We start from the raw sequence: 19,531 nt of genomic DNA on the forward strand, positions 1-19,531 counted from the left end.
CAGGCAACTATCCAAGTTCCCTGCATTCCTCCTTGGAAAATAAAAAGAGTCCAAAATCACTATTATTTTTACTGAATGAAAAACAAAATTAAACTTCAGTTATTAAGGTGTCTATAAAACAATTTTCTTGTATGCATGCTAATTTTGGACTCGTAAATATCTAGAAAGGAGAATGCATGCCACAGACTTGAGATGCTTTTGCAGACTTCTCAGCATCTTTTACACAGATTGAATTACAAATGAAGCTGTTGGTGATGAACAGAGTCCAACAAGGCATTAGGCCATTTGGAGACCTAATGTCAACTGTATTGAAAAAACGCAAACTCAAATGGTGTGTGCATACAGTGAGATCAACAGGACTGGCCAAAACAATCTTACAAGGCACAGTGAGAGGAAAAAGGGCAAGAGGAAGACCTAAGAAGAGATGGGAAGGCAACATACGAGACTGAACAGGCCTAAGATTGAGAGAGGCACAAAGGAAGGCAGAGGATAGGGAAGGATGGAGGAAGCTGGCTGTGAGGTCTTCTGTGGTGCCCCAACGGTCTCCTCAACTACCGGTACTACATATGTGAGATGTAAGAGTAAAGAGGGAAGATACAATGGAAAATTAAATAATTCTTTTTGATGCCATTTTACACAGCGATCTTAATATTTATCCTTGGGAAATCTAATTGTGTGGTATCATTGCATTATCACTTTTGACAGCACTTCCTACAGTTATCACAAACAATCTTTTATACTTGTTCACAAGAAAAATAGAGAACATGAGGTGGGCATGCAAGCTGGACTTTTTACCATTGACTCTTGTTAAGTCTTGTCAATCGGTGACTAGAAGGGTTTGTTTAAAGCTTACACCCTTTTCTTCCCAAATTACTTATGCTTCGTGACCACACGTGCTTGATGTGAATCACGTCTTAATCCTTACTGTATTTTGGTCACCAATTGGCACAAACGTCTGGCAAGCAAACTAATCGTCAACGAATAGAGTTTGCTTGATCCCCCTAATCCCTATTGCGTCTTCCTAGCCATCATGTTGGACTGAGGCACACTGCTACACCTAACTGGGCTTGCCAGCTTTACAACTGGATCAAGTTTGGAGGGCTTACTGAATGCTGATTGAAATGCTTGCCAAGGTAAGCTAAGCACCTGGGCACATAAAGGGCTCACAAAGAAAGCAAAGATTCATTCACATTCCCAGAGACACATTTTATTTAACATGCATGCTTGAACACTACAACACATCATGTGAGCCCCAAGTCATCGACAGGACGTACCACTTGAATTATCAGCAACTGATTATATATGACCAGGAATGCCAACCTTTTAACACAACTGTAGCACTCTGAGGGTTCGAAAGGCATATTTTTAGTGGAAAAACAGTATTTTTACCTTTCTTGCAGGAGACACATGTATTGATACCATTTGGGAAAAAAAATTATTTTCCATGAAACCTGCAGTATTGTACTAAATACCGCAAAGAAGCAACAACTGACATCTCTGCAACACTATGAGAGATGCAAGATAATAAAAGATGTCAAATATTTCTCATTCTTTTCTCACCAGAAGAATTGGACTGCTTGTACAAACCAGAATAGATAGATGGGACACCAACATTATCTCTTCTTGCTTTTGAGGTTTTTGCATCTGAGGATCTTTATCTCTTTCTTAATAACATCTTCTGCATCGTTCCTGTCCATAATCTCCAGGATGTCCTGCAGCTTCTTCAGGATGGACAGTCTTTCCTCTCCTTCGTGCAGCCTGAAGAAGATTTCCAGCAGCATTTTGGTCTGGCCCCCGCGCTTCTCGTTCAGGACCCCCATCTGGCTCTTCTTCAGTTCCAGGATCTCTGCCAGCATGGTCCAGTCGCTCCCCGTGGGGTGGGTGGGGTCCAGGAGATTGCAGAGCTCGGCAAAGCGTCCGTGGGACAGGATGGCGGCAGAGCGTTCGCTTGGCTGTGAGCTGACGTCGAGCTCGAGGAAGATGTCAGCTGCTGACTGTGGACACGGAGCCTATCATGTAGTGAAGAGAAAAACAGGGTGCAAGTTGCTAAATTTACACATCATAGGATTGACCAACATCTTAACTCAGTATCGGGCGTTGTAAATTACACTAGGATTTCTTATGATTAGCCTAAAAATGTACTCTGGTTTAAAGTTATTTGCAGCACTGATAAATGCATTCATGCACCAAGGCTCTTTTAAGGAGCCCCCCAGACCAAGGAAGATTTCTCTGTACTGTTGCCTGTTTTTGTTGTATAAACACATATATGCAAGTGGAAAAAAGAGTAAACCAAGAAAAAAAAATGATGCCGTTTACAGAATTTATCATTGAGTAGTGGTATGTCAATTCTGTGCACAACTTTACTGTCTGTTTGAGTGTATCAATGATACACCTTGGTTCGATACCTATTGCTTTGAAATGATTGGGTCCACCTTATCGACACTGTCCAGAGAGCTTTCACTTCATTTTACTTTAAATATCACCTGTTGCTGAATGAGATAGTCTTTGAACCAGACACTACATCAAGAATGCTGAGCACACATGTACTTGCTATGAGGTTGTTACATCATAAACCTACATCAGATTTTGGGGAGCATTCCTGATGTTTTATCCATAACAAGGTAAATTCATATCACTTCTTGATTCTTCATTATTATCATTATCTTCCTGTCTTTTTTTTTTTTTTTTTTGAAGTGGGAATCTATGGACTCCACATTGATGACATAACAACCTAGGAGCTACTTATGTAGAGGCACACTGGAGACAACCTGACAGAAACAGTAGCACAGAAATCTTATCTGGCCACAATAACCTGGGGACAAACTATCTGAAAACTGAACTCTATCTTAAAGGACAAGTCCACCTTCATATACATAAGGATTGAGAGAATGCAGCAATATTAGTAGAACACATCAGTGAAAGTTTGAGGAAAATTGGACAATCCGTTCAAAAGTTACGAATATTTTAAGTATCTGCACAGTCACTGCTGGAAGAGAAGACTACTACAGTGTATGATGTCACATGTGTACAACTATATAAGGAAAATAAAAAGAGAATTTCACAAAACTTTACTTTTTGAATAAAGTGCACATTTCTTCGACTTGCTACTGACGTATGTTAAGGGTAATATTATTCCCCCTGCCTTCTGAAAGAGAGAAGTCGAGTGTTCTTTTGTTATGCGAGAAAAGTGAGAATATCTTGAATTTTCTTTATACTTTCTTTATATAGTTGTACTCATATGACATCACAAGCTATAGTAGTCTTCTCATCCAGCCGTGACTAAGCAGAAACTTAAAAAATTCATAACTTTTGAACGGATTGTCCGATTTTGCTCAAACTCTCACTGATGTGTTCTACTAATATTGCTGCATTCACTCAACCCACATGTTTATGAAGGTGAACTTGTCCTTTAACTTCCACATTGTATTCTCTACCAACAAAATGCTTCCTGCAGCTTTTCTAGGCTCATAAATCTTTCTATAAATGTACATCAGTCATGACCAAAGAGCTAATTTGCTATAAATTATGGCTTTGTGCTCTGCCTTGGTGGGAGTGTGGGGTGTAAAATGAAGTTATAATATTCAAGACCTCCTAACCTGCAAGGCAAATGAATCTATCTTTTTATAAAGAAAACCAAAAAAAGAAAAAAAGACAGAAACAGTTCAGAAAATGTTAGAAATAGTGTGACACTCGCACACTCTAAATCACATAACTCTATAATTGTAATCACATATGATAGATTTTCCTTTTTCTTTTCTATCTGGAATTCATTTGAGAATATCAAATTCAAGATGTAGGGCCTACAATGTACAGCACATTCTTCACTGGTTGGGCTAATAGGGAGTCTTCATTTTGGTCATATCTGCCTGAGTCTGATCTCAAGATTTCTGTCATTGCACTGATAATACACCATGCATAAGGAAAGCAGCTTATTTCCACATTGACTATATGACTGCAAGAGACTCAGCCAGTATACTGTAAATTAATTTTGCGGTCTATCTTCAGCTGAAATTGCTGAACCTTGATCCTAACTTGACATTTACATGACCTTGCTTCCTGCTCACATACAATGGGTGTTCTATTTTTCCCCGTAAGAACATAGACCTAATCAAGTTTATCTGAATGAACAGAAAATCAAGATTTAAATCCTGATATATTTAGATAGGCAACGACTACAACTAGACAGCAAGACTAAAATCTACAAACTGACAACTGAATCAATTGTGTCACGCATAAAGTGCCTGGTTCATGATTTGTTTTGTTTGTTTGTTTGTTTTCTCAATGCTTGAAAGCTACGTCAAAGCATATCATTGGGTGGTAGAAGGCTTAACGGTGCACCACATATTCTTTCTAGGGGATGTGTGTGGCCCTGGAAAGGGTCTTTTCAGGGCCATACACATACCCTAGAAAGAATGCGTGGTGCACCGTTAAGCCTTCTACCACCCAACGTTCTACCGCCACGGAAGCCTTCAAAGATTTCAAAGCATATCATACCGCTATGTGGTGAGATGGGAACAGAGACCTTGCACCATGTTACCACATTCTATCCTACTTGATTCATATCTATTGAAACCAATCAGCACAAGAAAATACAAGCACACAAATGCTAATAATTGCATTTGCACACACAACTAATCACTGGGGCCCATCGAACAGGACTCTTCTGCACAAAGAGGTAGGCCTACATGTACTTGCATAACCAAGTAGGATTTGAATAAGATATACTTCCTATAAATGAAACAGGATTTTTCACCTCTTAATTAGACTAATTGGGTAAAATCTGCTCTCACTGATCATATGCAAGTAAGTAGAATGTACATTGTACAATATGTAATAAAAACTCCAAATCTAGCGATGGACAATAGGATGAAGCTGACTCATCTTCAACTTTGGTCTGTACTCATTATATCTAAAATGAACATTTGCAATAGGATGTAGATTAAACATGAGGCAAACATTTTACATGATAACAACAGACTTGTTGTATTGAGGCAAGGAATAATGCATTTATCCCTTACTCATATTGTGATTTGTCTGCTAATTGGTGCACTAATTGGAGTGCTTTCTCTGCCTACTGGTATAAATGTCTACAAACTAAATGTACTGTAAACTTCACACGAAAGTTCTTCTCTACACTATATGCATTAAATGCCAGTGAAAATTCAAAAAGATTTCATGCCACGAAAATATCATGCTTTACAGTACTAACCAATTATTTGTGCCCCACCCTACAGGCTCCCTGGGGTGAACCACCACCATTTGTACTATCTATGATTCCCTCCCTCAACTCACAATTCCTGCCAAGTTTCATGAAAATCCAGTTCTTGGCTATCCAGAAGATGAAAACAAAATGTAAAGAAAATCATGCAAATGAGCTCATTAGAGGCATTTGGACCTGTCTCAAGGCACCTTAGGAGGCACCATCATTATTGATTTTGTACAAATCATGATCCTCTCATGCCAAAGTTTGGTCAAAATCTAGACACCAGTTTTCAAGGAGATGACAATGCGAAAAAAGTTTACGCATACAGGTTGGATGCTAGATGGTGAATGATTGCAATATTGTAAACACAGAAGTTTTCACTGTACATTCATGTCTGTGTATTTCATACTACTATTGGAAAGCGTGAAACTACAACCTGCAAAAATATTTTCATAATTTTCTCTGCATATTTTCTCTGTATATTTAAATCATGGGCTTTGCAGTGATGCCTCCCTTGTATGAGTATGTGTGTGTGTGTGTGTGTGTGTGTGTGTGTGTGTGTGTGTGTGTGTGCATATGAACTGTAAAAGTGGAAATTTTCGCAATGTTGAAATTTTCGCGCATTTCGCGAAACCAAAAACTAGTGCGAAAATCAAAGCACGCGAATATTTTTGCTTGCCATATGTTCCTGTGCGTGATGTCTTGATTCCGCGGAATTAAAAACACGTGAAACTCTTCTTGCCCGGCCAAGCGTGAAAAATTAGTCGCGAGAAAATATCCACTTTTACAATATTCATTTGAGCATATTTGTGTGTGCAGTAGCTTCTGTGCAGGCCATACACTTGAGTAGATCAGCCAGGACATTAATTTTTATGCAGGGAAATGTTCAATCAAATTCTGAATTTTCTGTGAATTCACCATGAATTCAAGAACCTGCAAATTCGTTTTTGAGCCGCTCAATGCGAAAAATTCATGGTCATCTGACTCAAATGAGCTAATAACTGTGACATTATGGTGGAAGCAGCCAGCCATTTGCTGGGGATGTTGCCTGAAATATCGCACATCTGAGTGTGATTTCTCTATGCGACAATCTGTGTGAGTGCTCTGCAGCTATGCAACATATTCTACACGTGTACATTGAGCACTATAAAGGACATAATGGCCAATGCACTGAGTGTCTTTTGCATAAAATCAAAATACCGGTCTACTCATCTAGTGCCCTGCATCACTAACTCACATGAATATACATAATGTCATTGTACTTTAAAGTACAGGTTGCGGTAAAATCAGACATATTATATCCGAGAATTGGAACCAAAGGCCTTTTTTTTTGGGGGGGGGGGCATGAAACTTTCACGAATTGACAATAAAAAAATTGCCAGTTATTAAACTACATGTACTTGCATTCAATACATTGTGTACACGAAAACTTTCACATGCACATTACTTTTGCAAATCTTGGCTCCTTGCCTAATTTGCAAAAGTTTCATGCATGCTAGAATTTCTGGATTCACAGGTACTTATATCACTGTTCTCTGGTATGAGATTTTTTTTCTCTCTCTCTTACCTTGAAATGTACCAACAGGGTAATATCATAATTGAAAAAACAAACAAACAAACAAACAAACAAACAACCCCCCCCCCAAAAAAAAGAAGAAGCACAAAACAAAACAAAACAAAAAAAAACAAACAACAACCTACTGTTTCTTATGTACATGTAAAACAAGAATATGGCTCAAAATAATGCTCATTCATGGGCCTGGTCGTGAATTTCTACACAGTATTGCTCACACGTGGTGTTTAGACCTTATGTAAGCTGACCCTGAGAGAATAAATCTCAACCTGCCCTGAAACATGTACCCTCATTTTGTGATCCCTTTCGATCTGCTGTAAAGTGTGTGGACTACTGACATTATGGGAGTGTGCTACACATTGTGCACTGTACAAGCTGCATCGCATTAAAAGCACGAAAGTAATGCCTGTACAGTTGACCTGCACATGTCTTCCCACATACACTGTAGTATAATACAATGTAATACCATTATACAAATATTAATATGTAGGTTCATGAAATACTTGTCAGTGTCCATTTCTAACGTTCACCCAAGAGCAGAACATCCTCGCTGTAATCCCCTATAGGGGAACACGTTGGAGTGTACTGTATACGCCATATATTTCATGAGTCTAAATTTTTGCGAATCAGGAGTTCCCGACAATTTCCGAAGTGGTTAAATTTGCGAGCGTGGAGTCCTGTACCGAACGGAGCAATGTACACGCGTACGTCACATCCACATTGGGATCAGAGTCAATATTTTCGCCTGTCTTTTCTAATTTTGCTAAGAGCACCTGACTCGCGAAATTCACGAAAATAAATACCTCGCGAAATATTCGGCGTAAACAGTATTCAATTGGCAAATGACGTCTACCTATAAAAACATGGTATTTCTAACACAAATGATATAAAAATATGATTTAGACTTGAAGCAGCATGTAATAAAAGTTGGATACACATTGCACACGGAAGTCGCAGCAGTGTGCCTTTCAATAGCAAGCTGTAAGCTTGTCGATGATGCTGCTACTGTGAAAATGGCTACCACAGAAAATTTGCATTGAAGGTACCAGTGGCATGCATCACAATGTGTACTCTCTCCTCACTTTGGCCAACTGATGATAATATAACAGATAACATTTATTGTCAGGAATGTATGAAATTATGTGAATGTGAGTTTGACATGCTCTATTTGTGACCCGCCACAACAAAAGGATCCAAAAGTTGCTGACAGCTGAGCCAAGAAAATCGAGTTTTGAAGTAAGATCATCAAAATCGGTCAAAACCATTGAATTTCTGTTTTGGGCATAATTTTGTAGTCTGATGTTTTGCCTATCATCCGCTGAAATTTCAAAGCTAAATAATCAAAGGAAAGGCAAGAAATTAGATTTAGATTTGATTTTCAGACTTTCAGCGGAATAAAAATGTGTCCGAAGACTTGGATTTAGCGCCGCAGTTAGACTCCGCCCCTAGCAACAAGGGAGTGATCTCATTGGTCAGTGCGTGGCATCCTGATTACTGATTGGTTGTGTGTAGACCGTTGGCGCTAAGCTTGAATGAACATCGCGGAGGTTGCTATGTGCAGACCTTCCATTGTCAAGAGGTGAAAACTGTCTTATCTCCCGTTGATCATGATTGCATCGGAAAGAAAACTTTGAAGGCGGTTTTCTCAAAACACTGATTTCCTAGACCACTCGTCATGGTATCATAAAAATCATTAATATCTCTGCAACTGAGTACTTTTATGAGTCATGTTTTTTTTTATGAAATTAAAGCGGGAGAGTCAGGTAATAATGTCATGTCATTTTCAAAACTCAACCACCCTCGAATTTCAGTTCCTTTTGTTGTAGCGGGTCACAAAGAAGGCTACGAGTCTCTCGGTAGCAATGAAAATTCTATGGATGGATCATTTAGTACAATCCCTGTAGTCACCATCTGCCCTGTGAAGGATGAATAGAAGAGTTACCGAGGAGCGTGACGTACCTGTGACGGACCACTAGCCAATGACCCTTGGTCGCATTGCACTGATAGGGGGCTGTCACTGGCCCAACTTGCCTGCCCCTGCATTGATTCCCTGTGACAAGTGGTGGTGGCCTGGGCACCCCCTGTGGCACAAACAGCGCCACCACTGACGGCTGTGGGTGCAGGGATCGGGGGTAGGCTGGGAGAGTCGACTTCTGATGGCATGAGGCAGGCTTCCTGCTCTGGCTTCCTCTGGAAGTAGCAACAATTCAGAACACAGCCAAAAATGGTGAATCAAGTAGTTCTAGCTGAACAGATTAGCAATAACACACAAGCACTTCAAGGTATAGAGTTGAAAACTATTAACACACAAAGTATAAGAGAATTTTGTCATATTTAGCTTGAGTCACTTGAAGAAACCAGCAGTTTTCTATTGGATACTCAAAGTAATGAAATGTTCTTTGTTTACCTGTTGATATGACGAGGAAAATGTCATGCATCATACTAAAATCATATAAAAAGTTAAAATTTGATCATACTGGTAATTCTGTATGTGTTGCTGCTCTGGCTATATGTGAGTGTGGATTGAGAATTGATACTGGTAACAGGCGATGCACACAAAGGTACATGCACTGACTAATTTTCATCAATCTAAAAGCTTTGGAAACAGACCAGATCTGTGCAATTACAACATGATGTTCATTCAACAAAAGGGTGAAATTTGCTAGATCTTTCTAACCTTTCTCATAGGATTAATTGGCAGTATATCCCACAATGCACCCTGCACTGTAATACTTAACACTAACAGTGACCATCTTACACTGATAGCATTTATAAAGAGCTTTGCAATTCATGAATCTTCACTAAGTTTTTTTTTTCCTGCTGCTGATGCAAACATGAATATAGCCAAACTCTCCAGCATCCATCCGTACACAACAGCCACATGTCCACAGTGATAGAAATCCTCTGCAGTGCACTGTAGCAGAGTGACCAGCTAACTCTTAATTTGTCAGCCACGACTAGTAACAAATGATACTGAGACTTGTCTACAGCAATTAGAGGCAACTGGTGACCATTTGAAGGGGGAGGGGTGATTAGGTGACACAAATGACTTTAATGCAGCGTACATATGTACATAAATGATAAGCACATGGTTATGTAGTACTCTGTAGAGGGTAGTGGTACTGTCATGTACATTGTACATATCATCATGATAAGGGACATTGAAATGCTGCTACCACGTCCAACCTGTCTACTTTGTACAACCACCACCTGTCTGTAACAACCTCACTTTGTGTCTATGAAAATATGTCATCCAGCAGTGACTGCGCAGATACTTTAAAGATTCATAACTTCTGAACGGATTGTCCGATTTTCCCCAAATCCCCACTGATGTGTTCTATTAATATTGCTGCATTAACTCAATCCACATGTATACTATGAAGGTGGACTTGTCCTTTAAAGTCATCATTATGCATGACTTAACATTCAATACTTACTGATGCTGTCTGGTTGACTCTCCTGCTTTGGTCGGTCACCTGTATAGACGATTGTATTGGCGCCTGTGACCAAGACGATCCCGATTGTACCTACATTGAAGAATTTTGTGTTAACAGTAAAATCCTTTGTCAAGGTGGTCACATTTAGCAACAAACCAAATAATTTCAGAATGCAACAAATTATCCCTCTGTCTCGGTCCTATAAACTTTTAATGCTTTTTCAATACAAACCTGATAGTGAGTTCCACATCTACCCTGCCTTTGTAAAATCTACTTCAATAAAATCAGTTCGTGAGAAGAATGAAGCCTTAAATGATTTCTTACTGCATATTTGCAAATTACAGACTTATTCCGCAATTGTGGCAGTCTTTTGTTTTTGCTTTGTTAATGTTATGTTTTTTTTTAATTCTGCTGAAAGTGAGGACTATTTGCACAAAGGGTACTTACATTAAGAGAAAGTGTGCGAGGTGTCTGAGAGAAGGGAAGGGGACCGCTGGGACCGCTGGAGGAACTCTGCCTTTCTTTCTCTACCCGTTTGTCGGAGGAGATGGATCTGGCCAGGACCCTCTCAAAGTAGCGGCTACCCCAGCGAACATGAGTAATTGAGCCAAGGTCAGCCGTAAGGTCAAAATCCCCAAACAGAATCGGCAACACACACTCCTCAAAGTCATCGTTCTTGTCGCTGTATTCCAGAGCTATGTGGTAATGCCTCTGGCATTTGTGGTCTTTCAAGAAGTTTTCTGATATCAAGAGGACGGCATATGAGCAATCCTCCATCACCTCACAGAACTTTTTAAGATTCAGCTTGCCAATAGGGAATTCAGCCACGGATATTGTCTTCCACTGCTTCTGGATGGCGTACTGTCTGAATTCGGCGACACACGCGTCTTCATCAGTCTCAGAGTATATGAGAAGCAAATCAAAGAATTCTTTTCTCCGGCAACTTGAAACGGACTGGCTGCGACTGAGGGGGGATGATGATTCCGATGTGCTGGAGGAGGAGGAGAAGAGGGCGGAGTCACTCTGTGATGGATGAAATGTTCCTGACATTGATTCCTTGAGACCTGGCCGATCCTCTTCGCTAGATTGCACAGGGAATAGAGCAGCTTCCTCCTCTTTTCCACCTCCACCTCGCCCGGTCATTCCTACATCGCTTGGGTGTCCCCTCTCATGTGTCGCTGCTAACGACTGGGTTTCCTCTTTCTCATCCTTTCTTGCTCCTTGATCCTTCTCGTTACTATTTCCAGCAGCTTTTTCTCCATGTGTATCTTCATCCCTTTTCATGTCCTCTTTGTTCTCCAATCCACCAGTTTCTTGCACACCTCTTACCTCTGGATTCAACCTGTCTCCACACATATACGTACTTTTCATATGCTCTGTGATATCATCTATGTCTTGTTCACTTGCTGGACTAGACTCTCTGGCTGATGTTATAGCTGTGGCCCCGCCCGGTGGTGGTTCCGTCTTCCCAGATTCTGACTCCTCAATGGATTTCAGACTGCTGTACCTAACGACAGCATCTTTCCTCATTTGCCCTGGCTGCTCCCCAGGGTCCACCCCTGGTTCTGATGATCCAGTAGGTGGTCCCAGATGGGGCCCCTCTCCTGTGGCTACCATGTTCCCACTCAGCTCACTGCCCGCCTCCGACATAGATGATAAGGAACCAGGCTGAGTGTGGGGTCGGCCATCCAGCGACATCCTTTCCAAACACTGTGACACCAAGCCAAGGGTACCAGGCATGGTAGTCTACCTGTATTGAATGAGAAAAATGATCATTATTGAATATAATTCTTATTTTTGTTTTCTGACTGTTAATTGATGGTAGTCTTCAATATGCAAGAGTACTACAGATTATTATTAGAGTTTATCTCTTTCACACAGGGCCCAAATGCAAGGGTGCTCCTGAAACAGTCTATCTGATGCAAGACCTGCTGTTCTACATTGCCCTTTCAACCACCTAATGAGGCATGTGTGCCAAAACAATCAATGCAGTTGCCAGTAAATCCACCAAAACCAATTTTCAAATAACAAAATATTGCATGATATTTTCCACATGCACAATATCCATGATTGAATTATGATACAACTGTTAAACTTGTACATCAGGCCTTCTATATACAAGTAAGTGGAAAATCACATTCTGCCTGTTTGAATTACACATGTACAAGTTACAAAGTACAGAAGTGTATGTTCTGCCTGCATGTACTATTGCAACGTACCACATGGCAATAGTCCAGCTTGCCAATACTCCCCACATTCATGTAATTTGAATCAGCAAGGCTTGATACTAATTTTTTTCTTTTGGTGGCCCGATAATGAAATTTGGTGGCCAGCACAGGCCACTATCTTTTCTTGAAAAGTGGTGGCCCTACATCTACCTCTGGTGGCCCAGGGCCACCGGGCCACTGCTAATGTTGAGCCTTGATCAGGTCAGAAGAGAACATACATACTGTACATACTCATGTAACCTAGGATTACTCATCCAGTCAAAGTATTTTACAGTGCTTCAGACATGTTCATGTCCCATACACCACTGCTGGAGTACTTTTGAAACTGAGCCTTTAATGACATGCAAGAGCTCCCCCAAACTCTAGACAGCCATTGATTTTAGGCCTTTCTTATGACTCACTTAAACTGGGAATAAGAGTGTATCAGAGCCCCTGGCTTCTAAAGCCCTCTTCCTACACCACTTGTAGTTGTCTAAATGGCAAAAGGGGTGTATTTCAAATACTGGGTATGCCGTATATTTCGTGAGGTTTTTATTTTGGCTAATTTTGCGATTCGGGCGCGATTCACAAATTTAACAACATGCAAAATTATCAACTCTAATCCACATTTTTGTAGATATGAATGTGACATGCCCTGACATACGTCTAGTCTATTCCTGCACCAGTACTATAGATATGATTGCTAATTCACTAGTGAAATTGTTGGGAAGTCCAGATTCGCAAAAATTGGACTCACTACGCATGGCATATAATATACAGTATATTTCCCATCAATATCATATCTTTAAGTCATTGCCTGTGATCAGAGAAAGAGCAAATTCCCTCCTGGATGGGGTACAAAGATTTAGACCATTATTTCTGTCGATTTTGTTTTTTTTGCAGAAATAGAATCCTTGACATTTTTTCTACATCTACACTAAATTTCAAAGCATAAGACTAAGTTTTTCCAAGCGAAAATGGAATTTTAAACACCCTATATTGGATCGCACTCGTCAGTTTCGATCTTCTTTCGAACGCCGCGCTTATGTGCCCAGTGTTGCTACGGCGCGGCGTGTCGCATGTGATTGGCTAGTGGGTCGCACACATTTACATAGTTCGGTTTTCAGGGACATGTCTTGCAGCGTTTCGGGAATGTTTTGTCCATGCGTGCATGCTCCATTGTTGTTGCTACAATAGATATGCTCGCTCTGCAGTGTACGCTCTTTGGCTTTTACTATCTGAGCTTTTCTACCGCTATGTTCGACAGCGGAAGTGAAACTAAAAGTGAACAGCAGCGCTAACTTCCAACGGGAAAACAGATACATGGGGAACATGGTTTGAACCCATCAGAGTCGTAAATCGCCACACATATGGTGCAACATGCAATCGAAAACTCACATTTCAATTGCAGCAAAATGACATAATCTAAACGTACAAAAACGTACAATATTCTCAAAAATGCCTGCTCGTAGTAAATAATTATGACAGAAGGTTGACTCAAGAGACAGCAGAGGAGAGAAAAGTAACGGTCATAAATGACCAATATTAATACTAAACGTCAAGATTGCGCCATACTAAGTAGTCGTGTGTGTGTGTGTGTTTTTTTTTTTCTATGATAAACCCCATCGCACAGTGCTACACATGCACGGCTTGAAAAAAAAAAAAATAACAGGAGGCATGACCCTTGTAAGCTCTAACTGTTAGCAATTTTTCTGCCTTCGAAAGGGTCCCCAATGATGAAAACACAAATCAACCACAATGAAAACGCGATTTGTAAAGATGTGGACACGAATGCGCCACCCACTCCTGTCATGTCTACACACAAGCGGGGGCGTGTGGATGCCATTGCTGAATGCGTGCACCATACACACATACACCAGCAGGCTTGAAATTATCCTATCCGCCATCTTGAAAGACGTACTTGATAAACAAACCCAAGCGAAACCCATTGTGTTTGGCTCCGCATGCCGAGTTCCGAGGAAGGTGAGCGGGAAATTTGACTCTCTCAGCGAGCCAATCAGAAGGCGGTGTGATTGCTAGAGGCGGAGCTTAATCTTGATTGGCACCATCGTACAGATGGGTGATTCTCACCTCGCATCGCCGCTCGGACATTGTCTTTGAGCAAGAGGTGAATCTTCAAAGCCCATTTTCTCGCAATTTTTTCAGGTTAACAAATAAAAATATAATGTATTATATTTCGCTTTATATGGCCACTTACGGTGCCGGAGAATACAAGTGTTTTATATCAATTCAAAGCTTAGGAAATGGGCAATGTGATTCAATGAAACAATGAATTTTCAAAATTTCCGACTTTTGCCGGAAACCGTTGTCGCTGGTCACATATGCAATATTCCTCTCTCACAAAAGTTACATCTTTTTCTCTTCATCTATTTTTTTCTCTTTCTATTGTTGATTTCTAATTGCATGCTTCACCACAATTATTGGTGAATTACTGCTATTTGGCTAGCCAATACAATATCCCCTACTGGTCAACACAGTCATTTACACTTTGTTGTTGTCATGAGTACTTTACATACAAATTATTGTGCCTTTACTTTACTTTTACTGGTACTTTTTGCAAATGATGTTCAGATGGTGTACATGTATGTAGGTCAGGGCCTGTTTATCAATCAGAGTTAAGTTGTCTTCTGTTGCACACCCTTGTTATATCTCAAAGTGATTTTCCTACACAATTAGGAAACCAATTACTTGGCAGGGAGGGTGAAAACTACTGGAGACCAAGAACATACTTACGTTTGAATTAATATTAATAGTCAAATGCAATCATTCTTCCGGTGTGTAAGCTACTGTAGGCGTTCCAATACATGCTGAGACTACATAGCGTCTGTTGAGAATGAGACGGGCGTTAAGTTGTCTTGAACACTATGGGTTTAGTGGCAACTTAACGCCCTTATCATTCTCAACCGACTAGAATCACAAATACTGACACCACATGACATGTTGTGTTATGACTTTCGCTTTATTACACAATCTTCAATTCTGCAAAATAATGGTATATACACGTGTATATATACCAAATATCGAATTTGAAAAAAAAAATCAGGATTTAAAATAGAATGAGGCACTTTCAGCTTTGAGTATGCCAAATTGCTCCAGTTCATGCAGACCAGGGCAGGGTCAGGCAAGGGTTTGCTGCCCACCACACTACACCAGCACCACACCTTCTTCATCATGAATGTCTTTCACGATATTGATCAATAACATTGAAAATTAAGACATAAGACACATCATGTGCATCAAAAACATGCCAACAGACACCCTTTACTTGAATGAATATACATTGTAATTGCGATGTAACCTAGTTACTGGGAGTGTTTCGATTGCACAATGTGAGAAAGTTACCCCAAATATAGCCCCGGAGACCCGCTGCTCTGCGGCGGGGTCCTGGCGGCTACCTCGCAGTTTCGTTAAAGTGAGAATCACGAACAACTCCCTATTGCCACATATACGGCAACTTCACAAATAAAGCAATGCTAAATTTCAATCATAAACACAGTGACAATAACAAATGAAATATACACTACCCCATTGCCTTGGTTCTTCTCACCAATTTATCTGGAAACTGCAAAATTTTCCACATTTTTAGGAGTAAGCGGCCTGCCCTAGTGGGGAGCTTTGCTGCTATTTTGAACGTGTACATATCCATAAGTATGCATCTACGCATGCGTGATCAATGACGTCAACGTTACCGATGCTCAAGGATATGAATAATGCATCATCGCACGGTGAAATGAATATGCATCATGTAGCGAGCAATCCTGTCAATGGACTGCACTGAATGCATGCTGTACGCATGTGCAAGTGATTGTGAGTTTTAGTGAGCATCGGTGAGCTGAAGATATTTGCCCTATAAGACAGCATTTTCGGCATCATAAGCAATGAAATGCATCAAACAGTCGCCAATGTGAATCATTTAGGTTTAATCGACCCATGTAAGTATTCCTAGTAGTTTTTGTTGAAAAATTAAGGAAATATAGCGCCGGAACGGCCCCGTTTTGTACAACATTAAAATCTGAATGCGAAAACGGCGCAGCCCCAACGCTGCACGTTGGGGCTGGTCGCAGTTACCCCAAATACTGCTGCATAATGTCAAACTTGTTTGAATGTACAAAAGCTGTATGAAATCGGGTTTATGGTAATGTTTGGTCTGTGCGCGACCGCTGGCAGAGCATCAATACAGGAGCCAGTAGGATAGCCTTTGGTCTGTATATAGGAGGGGATTCGATGAAGCCAGACGCAGTCTTCGTGGAACATATCCCCAACGACCAGATACAGACCGATCTTTCGGTCAAGGTCCCTGGGTGCTTTTGAGCGCTCTACAGCGAATAAAAGTGAACTGAACCAAAGGCAACGGGTAATGTGTGCCAGATTTGGAGCTTTTTAGCGCTATTTGAGTTATTTTTAGAGGGAGTCACGCATTTTGTAGCAGGAGGGTCATCCAAACCGAAGAGAATGAACTCTTTCTAGTCTTTGCCTTTATGAGGTATGTGCATGATACAACGTACATGTTTACAAGCATGGTGCATTCTCACATATTATGCAAACTTTCGGTACGCTCTTTTTTTTCTTTTTCTTTTTTGGCTTTTGGAGCACATCGGGAAGTGGTCCACCTTTAGCTCGGTACAGTACAGTATGGTACACTTCAGCCTCAGGAGCGTTTGAGCGCTCCTCTGGCGCAGGTACAGTACGGTAGTTCACGTCACTTTAGTGTCTTTAGGAGAGCGCTCGAACGCACCCCGCCTAGCCCTAGCCTAGTGTAAGTGTGCTAACTTGTTAGAGACAGAGCTACAGTGTAGCTTTTTGCACTTGACTTGTACTTGCTACCCTTGACCGAAAGATCGGTTTGTATCTGTCCGTCGGGGAATGTTCCGCGGAGACTGCGTCTGGCTTCACGGATCCCCTCCGTATACAGACCAAAGTCAATGATGCCAGCTCCTGTGTGGCAGTAGCGCACAGATCAAACGTTACGATAAACCAAATTTCAGACAGCTTTTTTACATTCAAACAAGTTTGACATCACATGACACATTATGCAGCAATATTTGGGGTTAATTTCTCACATTTTACAATCGAAATACTCACAGTAACGCGGTTATAATGCAGAAATTTTATCCATATCGCAACATCGCCGTTCGCTAGCTGAAGGTCGCCATTTTGAATCTGTAAACCAATCACATGCGAGGTACTTTATTAAGTAAAAAAACACTTAGAAACTACCTCGCATGTGATTGGCTAATAGATTCATACTGTATGTTTCTGCAGTTTGAACGTGACGACGCGACGGGCTGGTTGATGCGTGTTTTGCGTTGAAAATTCGACCGAAATATTGGATTATTCATTAATCTGGTGAGTGTAGTCTATTCTTGAATAGTTGATTTAACTATTCAAGCTTAAATTTGCCGACCTAGGGCCGTGAATTAGACGCAATCGAGAAGGGTGAGGTACCTCACCCAATTTTCCATAGAGACAGTGGTTAAGAACATCCACACAGCAATGGGTACTACAACCTTCCGTCTGTCTACGGAGGACGGCGTTAATGGCAAAATACAAAAGAGTCCTCCGGACAGACGGATCTTTCTGTCTATTGCTACCCCAGCCCAGTCAATCACAAAAACAGGATCTTTGCTCCACACTCACACAAGTCACAGCGCAGAGATACACATGACTACAAAACACTAGATCTACACCCACCCTACACACACAGACAGACAACAGTAAATTTTACAGCCATACACATTACAGGAACAAATAATTTTACCACCAGTTGCTAGTTGGTTCCATCGTAACGCCAGCCATCACTCATCAGTAATGTACCGTACCCTGGTACCAGAATAGATTCTGTGGAGAATTGAACACTCCCAGCAACCTGCTGTATCTGTAAATGTGTGCTGTGACCAGGTGACCACATGAACCACTTGCATAACGGCATAACTAACTATAAATCTATAAAGTTTTTTTTTTTTAACTTAAAGACTAACAGTTAAAAGTCTCCACTGACTAGTCTAGGTCTAGTGCACATTCGTCCACAGAGGACATAAAGTTTACAACATTGTAATATAATCGTATTAACTCGTAGACATAGGCGTCACTTTTACACTGACACTGCATGCACTGCACTGCACTGTCACTGATACTGCGTATCGCCTATCGGAAACATTTATTGTTAAAACAAACTTGTTCTTTACTTACCTCGTTTATAAAACGAACAATCTGGCCATGACTTTCACTGACTTCCACAAGTCTCAAACCAAAGCTTAAGGGTAATGCCCCTTGAAAAATATCAGTCGGTTCGATGTGAAAATATAGGCAATATTTAGAACATTCGATGTGCCGAATTTAGGAAGAGTACATTGCGCCATGCCACTCACCTGAGACTTTTACCGGGCGCGCACGTACGAGCGTGCTCGTCTTTGGTATGGGTATACTGTACTGTACTACCAGTGATGCCTACTGCAGTACTGGTATGGACTGGAGCTGTTGCAAGCGGTATGCTGCAGCCCAGACACAGCGACAGCCGGGGAAACCCAAATTGCACATGAGTCACCATTTCTAAAAATAGAACCCGCAATGTGGCATTCTGCTCCAATGGCGAAGTCCCTGCTTTCATCCGCGTTCAATAGTCGAAATTGAAAATCTGACATTGAAACTGCAATGCACACTCCATACTGAAACCATGGTGTTGCTCATCAGATCAAACATTTGAATGGTATCGAGTGGAACTTGTTTATGAATAGTGCCATTTATTTACAAGCATGGAGCGATCGACACACACATCAGTTCGGGTACTGTATAATAATACATGTACACAGAGAAATAAGTATAAGAAAGAATGAGGAGGAAATATGAAAAGAAGAGAGAAAGAGAAGAAAGAGAAGAAGTGGGAAATGGAAGAACAGAACAGACCGGGTTTAGAGACAAGTCACACTAAAGGTAATTCTCCGCGGCAATATGGTGAATTATGTTTTGATAGCGCTTTGTAAAATCTTTTCTTTCTTTTTTTTTGCACTCAGCAAGATTGTAAACAATGCTGAATGTGCATTTTGTCCAATTCTTAACCTAGAAACACCATCATAGTGCTTCTCGTTGAAAT

General features: G+C 40.8%; 2 protein-coding genes across 2 annotated transcripts; both read right to left on the bottom strand.

Moving 5' to 3' along the window:
• Positions 1-1,348: 1,348 nt before the first annotated feature.
• LOC139714475 (uncharacterized) lies at positions 1,349-8,852 on the bottom strand. Its single transcript, XM_071626183.1, has 2 exons — positions 8,736-8,852; positions 1,349-2,009 (listed from the first exon to the last, which is right to left on the bottom strand). Exons 1-2 carry the CDS (start codon positions 8,817-8,819, stop codon positions 1,614-1,616), a joined length of 480 nt encoding a protein of 159 aa, XP_071482284.1. The 5' UTR covers positions 8,820-8,852; the 3' UTR covers positions 1,349-1,613.
• A 1,763-nt stretch (positions 8,853-10,615) lies between these two features.
• LOC139714113 (uncharacterized) lies at positions 10,616-18,811 on the bottom strand. The gene is made up of 2 exons (XM_071625834.1): positions 18,631-18,811; positions 10,616-11,963 (listed from the first exon to the last, which is right to left on the bottom strand). The coding sequence occupies exon 2, from the start codon at positions 11,951-11,953 to the stop codon at positions 10,616-10,618; it is 1,338 nt and encodes a 445-aa protein (XP_071481935.1). The 5' UTR covers positions 11,954-11,963; positions 18,631-18,811.
• Between the last annotated feature and the right edge of the window lie 720 nt (positions 18,812-19,531).

This window comes from Diadema antillarum, unplaced genomic scaffold, assembly GCF_040938485.1.
Source record: "Diadema antillarum isolate AM-2024a unplaced genomic scaffold, OU_Dant_1.0 scf00000045, whole genome shotgun sequence".
Lineage (NCBI taxonomy): Eukaryota > Metazoa > Echinodermata > Echinoidea > Diadematoida > Diadematidae > Diadema > Diadema antillarum.